Here is a 15,299-nt window from a genome sequence, read left to right on the forward strand (position 1 = left end):
CCTCAAAAAGAACTCGTTGCTAGCAAGGCTGAATTATCCTGCTGCCAAGACAAGGTAGTCTGTAGCTGCTTTTCCAGAATGCTTTATATCTAACCAGGTCTACATGATACCAAACAAGAACAGGTCTAAAAGGAAATGTTCTTACAGAAGCTAGAGCAACATGGTTCCAGATGGAGTATAATGCTTACCCCTCTTCACTGATTGGAAATCCAGCTCAGATCTCCTCCACACTTGTATTTCTTCCAGGGCTGACAGGAAAGATAGTTCCTCGACTTAAGGTACTGTTTAACTGCTTAACAAGTGAAAATTTGTTCATGTGTCATGCTACAGCCCTGCAAAGGTTAAAGGCTATGCAGGCCAATTTCTTCTTGTCCATGCTAAAGGATGAAATCATGTTTACACATCCAGAGAATCTACATCGTCCCCTGACCTGGAAGGGTTACAGCATAGATGAGAGGTCTAATTTGCAATCTAGTCACTAAGTCAGATTGTTATACATCTAACACTCATGCTGAGCACAGATTTGTAAGTTGCTGCTAACAGGTAAGTGCAATTTGAAAGGACTGCACTTTCATTCCCTCAAATTTTAAAAGCAAGTTGTCAATCACTGTCATTCTAACTACCATTCTTTTTCATCTCCCTTTTAATAAATGAAAATGGTATTGTGAAAAGACACACACACCTATATAATCTTAAAAAAACCCTAGTCAATCTGAAAAGAAAGAGACAGCACAGCCTATGAAATCAATCTTTTTCAAACATACTCAAATACCAGAAAGGCTCTTGTCAAATTGCATTGTTTCCAAACTATGTTTATCTCTTCTAAGTTGCTCTTCTAAGAAAGCATGTAAGCCTCAGTCATCCCTGTTTGCAAACAGCCCACTTGTCCTTCTCACATGCAAACTCTTTCAGTAATCACCACAAACTGGGGCGTAAATTCAATTACTAAAGCAACAGGAGTTAGTCATGCAGTGTTGCAATTATCCTTGGGAACTGCTGTTACTGCCTTTCATAGATCACCAAGTGTACCATGATCCCATTATTTTTTCCAAAGAAGTAAAAGTTGGCAACTACAGAGTGAGCAGACAAAGCATGGCTGCCTTCTTTCGGATGCCTATCACTGCGTGAAGTATAACCACAAAATGCAGCGGACTGGTGTTCCGTAAAAGCACTCCTTGCATCCCATGAATATCCAGCCAACTAGTAACATATCACAAAAGGGTGTTATAAAGGATTTGAATGGTGAAAGGACATGAAACCATGATGTTTATCAGTGCTGTTTTGCTCTACGAACACCTGGAACCTGGCACTGGACTACTTTTGTGCTCAAGAACCAAGACATAATTTATTTTCTTTATAACTCATGCAATCTTTTTAGTTCTCCATTTCAGTTCTTTCTACTGGATACTAGGTTCTCAACACACTGCCATATTATTTTAGGTGGTGTTCTTCACCTCACTCATGCCTAACTTCAGTCTCATTGATATTAGGAAGAGATAGTGTCTTTTAAAAATCATCCTCGTCTGCTTTCCCAAAATTGCCATTTAGGACTTTAACATAACCACTTTGAAGCAGTGGTTAATCTTACTCAAAAGGCAACGAGATTTTATGACATGCTTTTTAGAAACTTCTGCTAAGGCTGAAAGAGATACTCAAGGCAAGCCACAGATTTTGTGAACTGCAAAATTCATGACCAATGGATTTCATATTGGCTTTTATGTATCCAGCTAAAATATTTAACGCATGATTACTGTATACACTTTGCAGCAACACACTAATGCATTAAAACCTGACACAAGTACAATTAAGCAAACAAAAATTAAGCCGATCAACATACTTCTGTCGCTATAAGGCAAAGGAAGTAAATAGCACAGTTCATGAGAAGTACATTAAGCTCTTATAAGTGAATGCTGTTTTAGCATTATGATAACAATGGCAGACCCATAATAAACACATAAGCACCACACAGACAATGCTAATTTTCCCATCCCTGTAGACCAAGGCTGATCCATTTCACATTTCAAGCTGGGACCAGTGATTGGTCCCAGATCGCACTTCACATGCCTTTGAAACAAGACTTTTCCCCCACTGCTCAGCCTTACAGACCAAACCATCACTGCCATCGCGTGAGCCTCTTGTTGCCACTTCAAGATCTACAGGCACACACAAGTACTCCTCCCTTAACCAGAGAGAGGGGCTACTGCTCCGGCAGCTAAGGAACAGCCGCCCAGCAGCTCCCTTCGTGTGCTGCCATCCATCCAAGGACCAGCCTTGGGATGCAGTGGTGGGAGCGGGAGAGCCGTCACCCGCAGCCCCAGCCCAGGGGAGCCGTTTGAGGCCCTCTCTGGGCTGGCATGGCCAGGGCGCACACCCCAGGCCCCTGCTCAGCATCCCCGATGGCTGCCAGCGCTCTCCACGGACGCACCGCTCGGCACTTACTCACTCTGATAGCCGCCGCCAGCACACATGCCACTGGGCCTCGCCAGAACCTCAGGGACGGGACACACCTCTCTGTTTCTGCACCCCCTTCACAGGGACAAACCCACAGCTTTGTCCCCCCTTAATGCCCAAAACCCGGCTGCGAGCGCGCTCCAGCTGGGTCGCTGTAAGCAGCTTATCCCCCCCCGCGATTAGCAACGCCGCCTGTCACCGGGGCTGCAGATGGCCACGGGAAAGCCGTTCTCACCCACGGCTAATTAAAGCAGCGGCCTGAGGGCGGCCCAGATGAGGCGGGGCCAGGGCAGCGCCTCAGGAGAGGGGGGACCATCCTCCTCCTCACCCACTAGGAGCTCCAAACCCATCATGTCCCCGATCCTGTCAGCAGCGCCAGGCCCTGCAGCTGCCCCAGGAGAGCCCGGCCCAGGGTGCGAGGCTGGGCGGGCAGGGTGCCTTGAGGCCGGCCAACCTGAGGGACACTGCCGCTGAGGGAGGCACCTGCACCGGGCTAATCCTAGAGAGCTGCCAGATCATCACCAAAAAAAAACCCCAACACCACCCCCCCAGCACATCAGCAGCAGAGGATTTAGAAAAAAAAAAAACTGAGCAGAGTATCACACCTGCTGCCTGTCTGGCTGAGGAGACCCCGCTGACAAGCCAGGAGGAGCCCCGCCATGAAGCCCGGCTGCCCAGATCAGCAAGGCCATGCTCCAGCAGAACAGGCTCCGTGAATCTCCGCAGGCCCCGCTAAACCAGGTACTTATCCCAGAGCGCCTTGGTGCTTACTGTAAGCACTGCTGAAACAAATGCCCTCCTCCTCAGAAAGCCAGGAGAGGGGCCTTGGTTTTATCAACACCTCTCTGATTTACTGCTCGAAATTGGTACCCTTGAGGCACAGTAAGCCTAGCGTAAGTCCCGCCTTGCTCTGCTCCCCTGAGCTCCCAGATGTGCTGAATTCTCCATAGAAAAGCACACAGCAGGTCAGCTACATGGGTATCAATAGATTTTGTGGTGTCTTTCGCCATGGAGAATGGCTGGGAAGGCCTCCCTATATGTATCTTTTTGTGCAAATACCCAAAAAGCACAGCATTTGAAACAGTTACTTTCAGTCTGTGCTTCACAGGTCTAGGGAAGAAAAAACCTGAATGTTTAAATGTGTTATTCAGGGATCCATGCTGTCACTGTACAGTTCTGGAGAGCTGAAAAAAAAATTACTGAATATGAAGGCCTGCTCTGCAGCTCCACAACACCCAGAAATTTCTGCCTACCTATTCTTGTTTCTTCCCCATCCGATCACAAGAGTAGACTGACTCCTATCCCTATGTTCTATCGCATGGCAGCCTGCAAAATGAATGCACAACACATCTCTGAGAGTAAACCAGACTATTGCACTTTTATGGCATTTACCACGTGTTTGGTCTAGGTATAAATGATGATGGCCCAGGTACAGCAGCAGGTCACTATAGTGCTTGTGCAGCACAGTGGAGGAAGCAGCTTACTATGTTTAAAGCAATCCGACTTGGGAGAAAATTGCTGGGTTTTAATAATACAAATGGTTTTAGAGGTTAGAGCAAATTTAACAGGGTTCTTGGTCACTGAAGCGTCAATGCAGTAGCAGTTCTTGTCAAGAGAAATGCAGCCATAGAATAACAGATGTATACTTCGAAAATGAACCTGCTTTAGAAGAACAGAGGTCTTCCTAGCACGAGTACTTTCATTCTGCCAAAGCTGACATACTCTTTTTCTTCTAAAAAAGCATCCTGTTGAACATTTTTTTTTTTTTTTTTTTTAGGATTTTACCCTGAAAACCACAGCAGGGCAGATTATTGTGCGTAAGATTAGGGTTTATAGTTTGTCACACCCCACAGAGCTCACCACTGCAGTGTAAATAAACCCATCTTTTCCTTTCCCCAATCCTCATTTTACTAACCCACCTTCACCACCCACAAATCTACAAGCAGTATGGTCTACTTGTCTGAGTAAAGCTTAGACTAAAAGCCACTGAAGCCCTGTAGACCCCCCCCCCCCCATAACAACTCTCTCAGACTGCCTGGCTATAGTCCCAAACCTCAGGAATACCTACATTTTCAAATGAGACATAGCTGACCAGTGTAACTTTTTCTAACACAGAAAAACTGTGTTCATTTATAGTTTTCTAAGAAAAATGTAACATTTCAAGTTCTGTTAAGATAGGCAGCTGAACAAAGAAGGACACTTCAAGGCACAGAGTATAACCTACATTCAATAGCCATTTTAAGTATCCTGAAGGACATTCAGCTTGCATAAAAGCATCAGTGAATAAAACCCAAGACTAGATACTGGGAGTACAAGCAGCTCCCTGGCCCAGTAAGAGCATATTATACCAACCCCTGCTTTGTGCAAACCACCACAGCTAGCACAGGGAGTTATGGTCATAAATCTTAGTTAAATAACGCCATCAAAAACAGCCCTTAGGAACTCCCAGATGTTTCCTGGAAATGTATCTGCATAAAACCAAGCTAAACTGTATTGTTTAAGGGCAGTCCATAAGCCTTTTAAAGACAGCTTGTCCGGGAATATTTTGAGTGGTTCCTTTACAACAGAGAGGATGCACAAGGCAAGATTTTTAAGACCACAGAAGATGCATCCACTCACACAGAGGGGGAGGGAAGAAAGGAGAGTACCAGGATTACAAAAAGTCACAGTGCTTAACGTGACATCTCTGAGATCTTCTGGGCTTACTGCAGGAACCCATCTGCCTAACCTTCAGGGAGTTAAAGAAATGTAAAATCAGATCGTCTCCTGTTTGCTCAGTAGCAGGTCTTGCTCTGTCAGAATGGACATGGGAAGAGCAGAAGGCTAGACAGGGCGAGGGAAGCGTCGGTTCTCATTGCAGAGATGGCATCAGTATGGCTGCTGGGCTGTCTTGCTTGAGTCAGGCCACTGGGGGGGGGCATCCTGCTGATCAATTGGCTCATAGGTGCTGCGATCCTGGCCTGCACGGGTGACACCTGAATGGAGAGGGAAGAGAACAAGCTTGGGAAAAAAACAAAAGCACAAGGACTGAATCCCCTAGAAGGAACCAACACCTCAGGAACACACCACATTAGCTGCTCAACCAACACCCCATCACCTGTGTTCTGTGATCTTTGCAGGAGGTAAAAAAACATTCTTCCAACAAAAGCAAAATAACTGAGATGCATTTGAATATGCCTCTTCATTCCCCGAGAACTGCTCTCTTAGTAGCCACATGGCTGTGTGGAAAGCAAGACCCGCAGTACTACATAGCAGCATAACAGGCTCCTGTAATAGCATATTTCAGCAAGATCAAGTTTATGAGATCTAGTGGAAAAATGAACAGACAAAACCCAAAGCAGCAGGAGCCATGGCTAGCTCACAGCATAGATTTAAGAGCATGATTCACCCATGATCCACTCTTCCCAACAACTTCTATGAAGTGTGACACACCATGGCACTAAATTCGAATCCAGCAGTGCTCCCAATTGCACTATGAACAATTTGCCTGTGGTACAAATATCATGTTACTGTCTGGAAGATGAGTGGGGAAAGAAGAGAGACAGAAAACGTGCATGGACAGCTCTTTATCTATAGGCACCTGCTATGGCTAGAAAGCAATCTGGATCAAAGGCAGATACCAAACTGTATCAGAGGCTTGTTCTTAGCAGCAAGGATGCTGCCAAGCAACAAAAAGGGATTTTGTGTGGAAAGAAAACGAGACAGAAAACCAGGAAAAATGCAACACTGTTAGGTTCAAAAGGAAAATGCCAGATAGCAGGAAAATGAGAGAGGAAATCTGTAAACCACATTCTATAAAACAGCAGCACACAGTTTGTACTGAAAATCTTGTGAGAAAGACAGTTCAGGAGAGGAATATGAAACTACAAAGTGTCTGAACTCCAACTTGTGCCTGAGAGAAGACTCTCAGACAGTATCAGGCCTGTTTTGGGATAGCATGGTTGAAGAGGAGTGCTCCCAAATTCCCAGCAAAGGAATGAACTCCTCAATGATACCTACACTTCCCACGGGATACAAATGTCAAATCACAGTTACAAGCACAGTAAGCAGCTAATAAAAATTGGCACAAACATGGCCCATAGCAAGGCACTGCAAGTTGACTCACAGGCCTTCTGGCCCAGTTAAGACAGATGTGTCTGGCATTTGCACAAGTAGCTGATGGAGAAGACATGCACATTCTACCAGCAGAGAGACGCAAATAGCACATATCGCCCCAAGCCATGGTTTCCTTCCATGGCCTCTTCTCTTCCGCAGGTATCCATCTCTTTTCACAGGAAGTATTTTCTTTGCTAGCACCAAAGCAGCACAAGTGACAGTTTTCAAACATTGTAATGCAGTTATACCATCCTTTGTCCTGCACAGCCTTCTTAGGTCAGCAAAAAGATAACTGTGCCAGGCTGCTGATTTTGCCAGGGTGAACTCCCACACAGCAAACAATCCCTGGCAGCCGCCCCAGGTGGACCAGCACCAGGCATGCTTGGCAAAGAAGCTGACTGAGACCCAGAACATGCAGCCCCAGCCCCTCCTCTCTGGCAAGGCTGCCACATTATCATTAGCAAGTACAATCAGGAGAAAAATGAGTGCCTCCAGGCACACAAGGTAAACATCAGACCCATTTTCCAGGTGAGGAAATGGAGGTCCAAAGCAATCAAGGTAGCTAGGACATGTGAGGCCCAGAAAACGCATGGAGTTAGAAATCCAGCTTCTTTCCCTCTCGTGCATAGGCCAGCTAGAGAGGATGCTGCCTCTACTTTCCCCCAGAAGGAACAGAAAGGGTTGGCAAGGAGAGAAGGACACCCAAAGGCTTCCAACAAGCACACATAAATCCAGGAGGAGGAAGAGAGGAAGAGAGAGATAGCAGTGCTCTTGGTACCATTGTGGGCAAAACTGTAGTCAGACGAGGGCTCCAGGTCTGCAAGGGAAGAGAGGAAGAATGTAAACTTAAGGCCTAAGACACAGCAGAACCACAAAATGGGAGAACAGACATTAGCAAGAGAGAGAGCAACCCCTCCCTGGAAAGGGGGGCAGAATCCAGCTGCACAGAGCTCAAGCTGAAGGGTCCAAAGTATCACCAGATATCACGGTGGTCTCCGTATCACCAGAGGAGGTGACTCACACTGACATGGAGGCAGAGGAAGCATCCTACCTATGTTAAAAGTGTACTCTCCTCCACGTTCCCGATACATTTGATACACCAAATAGCAGGACACAGGTTTGAGGAGGAGGCTGAAGATGGCCATGCCTGCACTGAAACGCTTCACATCAGAGAGATAGTTGTTTGGAGGGTAGAAGACAGAGACGTGAATAATGTCTGTGAGGACTGTGAGCAGCAGGCCAGTCAGGAACTAGAAACAAAGAGAGAATGGGACATGAACTGAATAGGGGATTAACCACTAGGAATAAGTCAGTCACAATGTCTATTTCCTGCGAGATGTGTGTTCACACAATCATGCCTTCACCCCCGTAACCACATTGCTAACCCCTGACATTGCCCCAGGTAGACATTCCTAACTGAATGATCTTGTATTTTGTGCATTTTCTTCACATCTGTCAGACACCTTCTCATTATATGCTCCAGGATTGTTTATTTTTGCTTGACAATCTCTTTTACATTCAGAGCAGGGTTTTACATAGCCCCTCCAACTTAAACATACTAAATGCTTTGAGTCCTCTGGCATTACAAGTCACAACAGCAGGTAAAAAAAAGTAAGAATCAAGTATGCCTCACCTCTGAGAAGCAAAGTAAGTGACAGTGAATGCTTCTCACCATGGTTTACAGTGCTTATAGATTTATACCCTCTCATTAAAAAAAAAAAAAAAAAACAACCACCAAAACAACCCAAACAAGAAATCTGACTTGTTCACTGCTGTATTGGGAACAGCTGAAATTCACCACTCGCTCAAAGCTGTTTCTGCCCTCCACCCTCTCCCCGAGCAGCCTGGTGGAGGCAAATACCCTCACACTCACCATCATGATGGCATCAAGAGAATCTCGCTGCACAATGGCCCAGATCCCCACTGCAAGGACACTGAAATTTCCCCAGGCATAGGAGGCTGGAAACATGTAATTCATGCACCCCCTGCCAAACAAGACAAAAAAAAAAAAAAAAAAACCAGCCCACATTCACAATAAGCCTTCAACAGTTTGTTTACATTCAATCCCTGTTCCCATACAAACACCTCACTCTTAGATTTAGGATCTTTTTGCACACAGACAGGCACAAATAGGTAGTCCTGATTCCCCGAGAGTGTCCCATTCCTTGTTTGAACGAATACCCTCTTCTCAACCAGGCCAGACCAGTTACCAATCACTCACCATACCGTGAGCAGCCAGTGTACCAGAATGATGGCCTATGAAAAAAAAAAAAAAAAAAAAGGAAGACAGGTCAGCAAGTTGGGAGAACTGTGGGAGGATCGACATGAAATGACACCATCTTTTTTCCAAGGGATGGATGAAAGAGTGCCCTGGACCCAGGAACCAGTGCAGAAAGCTGGCATAGCAACTGGGACAGTGAAAACACAAAACCATTTTTCTCTGCTTCTGTGGCTGAGTATTTCCTGTGGTGCTACACTGTAGTCATTCATTACTGTTGTCATCTCTGTCAACAGTTGATTCAGGGCCCACTTAGTCTTTTCTAAATGGGTTATTGATTTTGGAACACCAGAAAAGTTTGTACAGAAAGCCAGGCAATCCGATTCACACTATGCTAGCACGGTTTATACATTACCAATCTGGCATCCCATCACCAAGAAGTCCATTGAAAGTCATGCCTGCAGCTCCCAGCAATTTCACTCCAGTCCTTAGTAAACCCTCCTTTTGCCTCCTTCCAGTCTGTTAAAAGCAGTGGTTCAACCTCACTGCAATATTAACAGACCTGAAGGCATCTTCTAGGAACCCGAGAACCCAATCCTGCCATAGTACGCATCTCTCTTCATTCCCAGTGAAGCCACCAGGGCCCAAATGCTGACAGTGTCCTAAGTAGCAATAAGATAATGCTGTCACAGCTTCTGTTTTTTGCAAATGTCCTTAATGATCCTGATCCTTGTGCTCAAGGGGACAAATCCAAGAAGAAAGCATCTTACTGCAACGAGTGACACAAGGATTCTCTTCACTAGCACTTGACATTTCTGTAACCAAGGAGACATACTCTATGTGTTTATTAAGATAGCAAATGGGAACAAGAATATACCACTTCAGCCTTTTTCTATATCCCTGCGCTCACTTGCTTTTAAACCCGCTGGCCAATCTCAACAAAGGGAGATCACTCATATTCACTCTCTAAACATTTGTGAAAACAAGAATATGGAAGACAGGGTCTATTAACAGCCTCATAAAAGAAAGGCTGAAGCCTGGACATATCAGAGGATCCATGGGAAACAGGCACTCTTGCTTTTTCTCTAGTTGTGAGAAAGGCTCCAATTAGCATTTATACTGATCTCAGTGTAAAAAAAAAAAACCCACACCACCAAAAGCCCTCTGAAGCACAGTCCCCCCACATACTTCCTAAAAAAGGGAAATGAGGTAGTAGCAAAATTACTCAGTTGACACAGGAAAGCTGTATGCAGACAGGAACTTTAAGACACTAAAAAAACATAAAATAATTAAGATCTACTGACATCCTGCTACGTTCACTGACTTAAAACATCTATCCATGCTCTAACTTAATACAAAACTAGTTGCTCAAGAAGAGAGTTAATAACCAATGAAGCTGTGACATGAGTGAAGCGCAGCCAGGAAATCAACAGGAGCGCCGCATCTGCTGTGGGTCACACTGCTCTGCCAAGATACCACAATGAAGATGTGTCAGGATAACACAGAGCTCTGGCTTCACTACAGTACCCTCACACATCTGCAGAGTATTCACCCTGAGTAGCCTAGCCTTGTTATAATTTCAAACACTGCTTAAACAGATTTTTATTAATGTTTTTTTTTAATTGTTCACGAAAGCCTACAAAATGCTTCACCACCCCACACACACACACTTTCCCTTCTCCCAAATTGTACCATGGAGACCAGGCAAAAACTGCTAATCAGTAAAATACAAGATGTTCTTGGATAAGAATGGAGACATGCAAATAGCATTTACTCAAGAGACTATCACAACATCAGGGAAATTCTTAATTAGATAGTATTTAATTGCATGTTACATACCCACAAGACCCCTCAAGGCTCACCAGTTAACATAATTAGGCAGGGTGGCTTTTTTTTTTTTTTAAAGCTGTCTAGATCAATATTGCAGTTATTAAATTATGAAGCAAGCTTAGTCATCAGCATAAAGTCAGGTAAACTAGGGCTGATAGTATGAGGGACTGCTGAAATAAAAACAAGCCATATTCTTCCTCGTTATGAGTCCAATTTACCTGACAGTTCTTCAGGGCACTATGGAATAAGCTAGTGGTTTTGGTATGCTTTAACACAGGAAATGTAGTGTTAATTAAAAACATTTTTTAAAGCTACAGTCACAATGTGAGATTAGATAATTTGCAGACAGTCTCCTAATGAGACAGCAGAAGAATTTAAATTTTTTCCATCTGTTCAAGGACTTGAGTCTGTACCTAAGAAAGGCATATATTTCTTCTTTTAAGAAAATAACTCCTAAGACTTGAACTAGCGCTGAGAGCAGAAAATAAGAAAGGTTGGACCTTTGTCCCCATCCCTTCTGGGCAGAAGGATGATCATGTATGAAAAGCATCCCATTGGAAACTGGGGAGAACTAAGGGGAACTCCTAGCTCCTCTGCAAATCCCAGCAAGTGATGGAACTAATTGCCAAGCATAAGAAGAGCCTGGGTCCTGTTAGGTGGGAAACCCTTTGGAACAGGAACTCACTCCTTTAAACATGTTTCAGCACAAAGCCTAGCATAAGGTTGAATTTTGAGTAAGTTAGAAATTACATGGTTCCAAATTACAATTATTTTCTTGTAGTATCTAATTCTTTATTTTACTTACCTTTTTTTCGTTTTTGAGAGTGAGCTCATCTACTCTGGGAGTGACATTCACCTAAGGATATACTAACCAAAACGTAGATCTCAGTGGCCACCTGTGAGTGAGCCACCCGTGAGGATGCTCCTCATTATTATAACAGTGATAATAATGAGAGTGGGTAGGCAGTGGAACAGGCTATCCAATGGGGTTGTCGTGGCTCTATCCTTAGAGATTTTTAAATCAGCTGAATTTTGAGTTGAGCTATTTGATCTAACTTTGATGTTATCTTTGCTTTGAGCAGGAAGTTGGACTAGATGACATACAGAGGCTTCTTTTAGTCTAAATTATTCTATGATTCTGTGACTTAGCATTTAAAAATGCCCAATAACAAAATGTATGTTTCCAGGCACATGGATTGTAGGGCATTGTCCAGGCTTGATCAAACTCAAACTTCGTATTTTGAGGCTCCATATAGTTACTGCAATAATCCCAGGTGTCAAGTGTTCACTGCAAAAATATGGCTGTGCTGCTTCCCACATGCTTTGCTGAGGATTACTATTAGAGCAGGAGATGCTGTTTCATGAGAACATTCCTCACCTACTCTAGGGCAAAGCCTGCTACATTAATTTTATAGTTCTGCAAGTAGCTCAAAGAGAGACCTCAAGGCTAAGACATTGCTATGTTCTGGCACAAACACAGCTCAGTCATGCAGTTTTCTTGCAGCTGCTTCTATCATGAGGCTCATCTTTTTTAATCTCTCAGAAACCGTAAGCAGATCATGCCAATGAATAGCTGTAGTGTGTGTCATTTCCAGACCCTTTCTGAATAAGAATCTTTCCTGCCTTTAAGATATGTTTCAGGGAAATAGGGCCTAAGTCAGGAACTGTACAAAGATGCAGGTACAATTATTAACTCCCTATTCCCCAGCTCTTCAGCCCCAGAGCACTACTGGCAGACTTGAAAAGGGATTTCTTAATGCTGAAAATAGTTTGCCCAGGACAAGCTCACTCTTATCTAGGAAGAGATTTGGGAATGGTTGTCTGAAACCAGAGAAAGGCAACATTTTAGTTGTGTTGTCATGGTGACTCATTCATTCAAGAAGTCTGTTTTTCAGCTCCCCTATCTCCACCTCCCATGGTAGACCTGTATTTCATGTTGGCAAACTTGCTAATTCAATGTCCTTGTTTTTCAGTGTTGTTTTAGCATGGAAAAAAAAAAAAAAAAAAAACAAAACCAAAAACCAAACACCAAACCAAGTTAAAAAACAAAGCAGAAGGCAAGATCTTTTAATCTTCCTAGTGCCCTGGGAATCACACAATAGTCCAAACTTGTCAGAGCAAAGTATCAGCCAGCTTCCAGAATGTAATATAATCCACATGCCAAGCCTTGAAAAATCCATTTGCTTACTTGCCTCTAACAAGGGAAGTTGCTTTTCTTGGTAAACTAGTAAGAAGGGGAAACATCATTATATAAACACTAAGCTTTTATGTAGCGCAGCCACGTGAAAGCCTTCCCATACAAAGCTGAATTCTTAACGATAGCTGAGATAATACTATCCTCCCACCCAACCTGAAGGCAGCCCGCTCCAGGGCCACTGCTCACAGCTTTACAAATGAGTAACAGAAAAAGACTGATGTGATCAGTGATGTTTTCATTCTCTGGGCAAAGTTTTCACCAAAGAAAGCACCTGAAACTTGCCATACCAAGCAAGATATAAAAGTAGTGAAGCTGGAAAAATGCACACACACCTAGAAATGTCAGGGCTCTGAAAATACAAAAGACCAAAAAAAAATAAAAAAAGAAGAAAAGCTAATCTGTCTGGTATCAAGGAAAGCTTCAATATCAAACACCAACATCAAAATCAAAAAAGTGATTTTAGTATCCTCCAGCTTCTCCGCAAAAATGTGCTTCTTTCCAAAGTGAAAAGTATAACATAACTTTGGTAAGTCCCTTAGTTCTCACTTCTCTGGTTACTAGGTATTCACCAAAATTTTCAAATTGTCCCCCACTGAAGCCCCACCCAAGACAGAAGCAATTTGAGCTACCCACTAGGTGATAACCCCCAAGTAAGTGGGATCCTCTTTCTAAGCTATTTTGCCTGACAAGAAAAACTTCGCCTCCTCAGGATCTTGCATAGTGTTTATCCTGGATTAGCTCTGGTCAGCTGAGCTGGAAACCTCCATGGGCACAAGTTAATAATCAGCTGCTGTCCCAGCCCGGTCCTCGGCCACTTTAGCAACTGCCCTAAAGTAAAAGAGAACCGTGGAGTCATTGCCTGCTCGTCTTAATGACCGAGACCTTTTGCAAAGTTTGCCCATGCGATGAAAAAGGGTTTAGAAACACCAGTCTTTCCTCCTGGGAGACCTCCACACCTCCTGACCAGGCCCTCAGCCAGGTCCCGGACCGGCTGCAGAGCTGCCCAGCACACGAGAGGGACGGCCGGGCCGGGCCAGCGCCCGCTCCCCGCGCCGCCGCCTCCCCCGAGCCGCGGCCGAGGAAGCGCGGCTGCCGCCCGGGCAGAGGCCCCCTTGGTGCCCTCCCGCTCCTCACGGCGGGGCCTCGGCCGGAGTCGCACAGCTCCCGGCCCCGCCGCCCCTCCGAGCCCGAGCGGGCGGCCGGAGAGGCCCCTCCCCGCTGGGAAAGCGGCTCGGCCCCGCGGCCCCTACCTTGAGGTTGACGGCAGGCAGCTCCATGGCAGCGGCCCGCCCGCCCCGTGACTCCCGCCGGCCGGGCCGTCTCACGTAGGGCTGGGCCGGGCCCCGCCGCCACGGGCTGGCCCCGGGCCGCCCAGGGGAGGGCGGCGGGGCGGGAGGAGCCGGGACACCGCCCCGCCGCGCCCGACCGGCCCCGGGGCAGCCCCTCCGCTGCGGCGGGCCTTGGAGGCCCGTCGTCGGATGAGGAGGTAGGCGGAGGCCTGGCCCCTGCCCCGAACCGTGCCCTCTGGAGCGTGCCCCTGTGGACTGGGTGGCAAGTGGTGATTTCTTGTCCTACAGCCGTATTCCTGATGAGGAAATAGTCTCTGATTGCCTGGTATGGATCACACAGCACCTGTTTCCAAAACGGAAAGGAACCACTCGGTTAAAACTGCGCCTGGATGAGTTTGTTGACTCCAAACATGCAACCAAACGGCTCATCTGCTGTGTAGACGTGTAATGCAGCTGAGGGGAGGTTCAACAGCATGCCTGGGCTGCAGTCAGAGTGCCAGGAGGCTGGCGCGTACGTAGGATTTAGCAGCTTTCTGGAGGAAGAGAAAGCTTTTGTGCACACGTCGGTACTGTGATGAAAAGGTGAGGAGTGACAAAGACACTCTTGATAAACCGCAATTAAAAAGCAAGGTGCTAGCTGTGCTCAGCTGTATCACACCACATGATAACCCGGTCAAGTTCAGGTCAGCCTCTAGGGTTGCACTGGAGTGTCTGGCCAGGTAGCTAGAATGGCTGGCAGATAATTGCTTCCTTTGGCCCTAGGTTTTTCTCTAGAACTAGATGACTGAACTCTGCCTAAAAGCCTGGTACAAATCACGAGTTCTTCATCCCTCGTTCTGAAAGAAAGCTTGTCCCAGTTTAGAGCTAGGGAAGTTGATAAGTGATCAACCCAACCCCACACAGTACAGCTGTAACTTACAGTTTCCTGTCCAGCTCATAATAGCAGTCTTCTCCCCAAGTATGGCAAATGAACTGACACAACCAAGAAGCCAGGATGACCCCTCTCAAACCCTCCCTTCCTTGCCCCAATGTATGCTTTACCAGTCTGCAGTGTAAGACTACAAGGTTTTATTGGGTCAGTTGCTTTCTTGTCATCATTTATTCTTACAGAAAAGATGGGTCCTCTAAGGAATGAGCAAGGAGTCAGAAGTTCATTGCAGAAGCTGAATGTGGAAATGTATGAGTCATCCTTCAATCTCATTTCCAGTTCAAGCAGTGC

The 15,299-nt window shown here is 45.5% G+C and overlaps 1 protein-coding gene across 2 annotated transcripts; it reads right to left on the minus strand.

The window, feature by feature from the left end:
• Positions 1-4,667: 4,667 nt before the first annotated feature.
• Positions 4,668-14,142, minus strand: AGTRAP (angiotensin II receptor associated protein). 2 transcript variants are annotated; one of them, XM_082493546.1, is made up of 6 exons: positions 14,042-14,142; positions 8,768-8,802; positions 8,420-8,531; positions 7,598-7,796; positions 7,325-7,363; positions 4,668-5,426 (listed from the first exon to the last, which is right to left on the minus strand). In XM_082493546.1, exons 1-6 carry the CDS (start codon positions 14,066-14,068, stop codon positions 5,320-5,322), a joined length of 519 nt encoding a protein of 172 aa, XP_082349672.1. In that variant the 5' UTR covers positions 14,069-14,142; the 3' UTR covers positions 4,668-5,319. The 2 variants fall into 2 exon arrangements, with proteins under 2 accessions (XP_082349672.1, XP_082349673.1); XM_082493547.1 differs by lacking the exon at positions 7,325-7,363.
• Between the last annotated feature and the right edge of the window lie 1,157 nt (positions 14,143-15,299).

This window comes from Vanellus vanellus (assembly GCF_965231255.1).
Source record: "Vanellus vanellus genome assembly, chromosome: 20".
NCBI classification, from domain to species: domain Eukaryota; kingdom Metazoa; phylum Chordata; class Aves; order Charadriiformes; family Charadriidae; genus Vanellus; species Vanellus vanellus.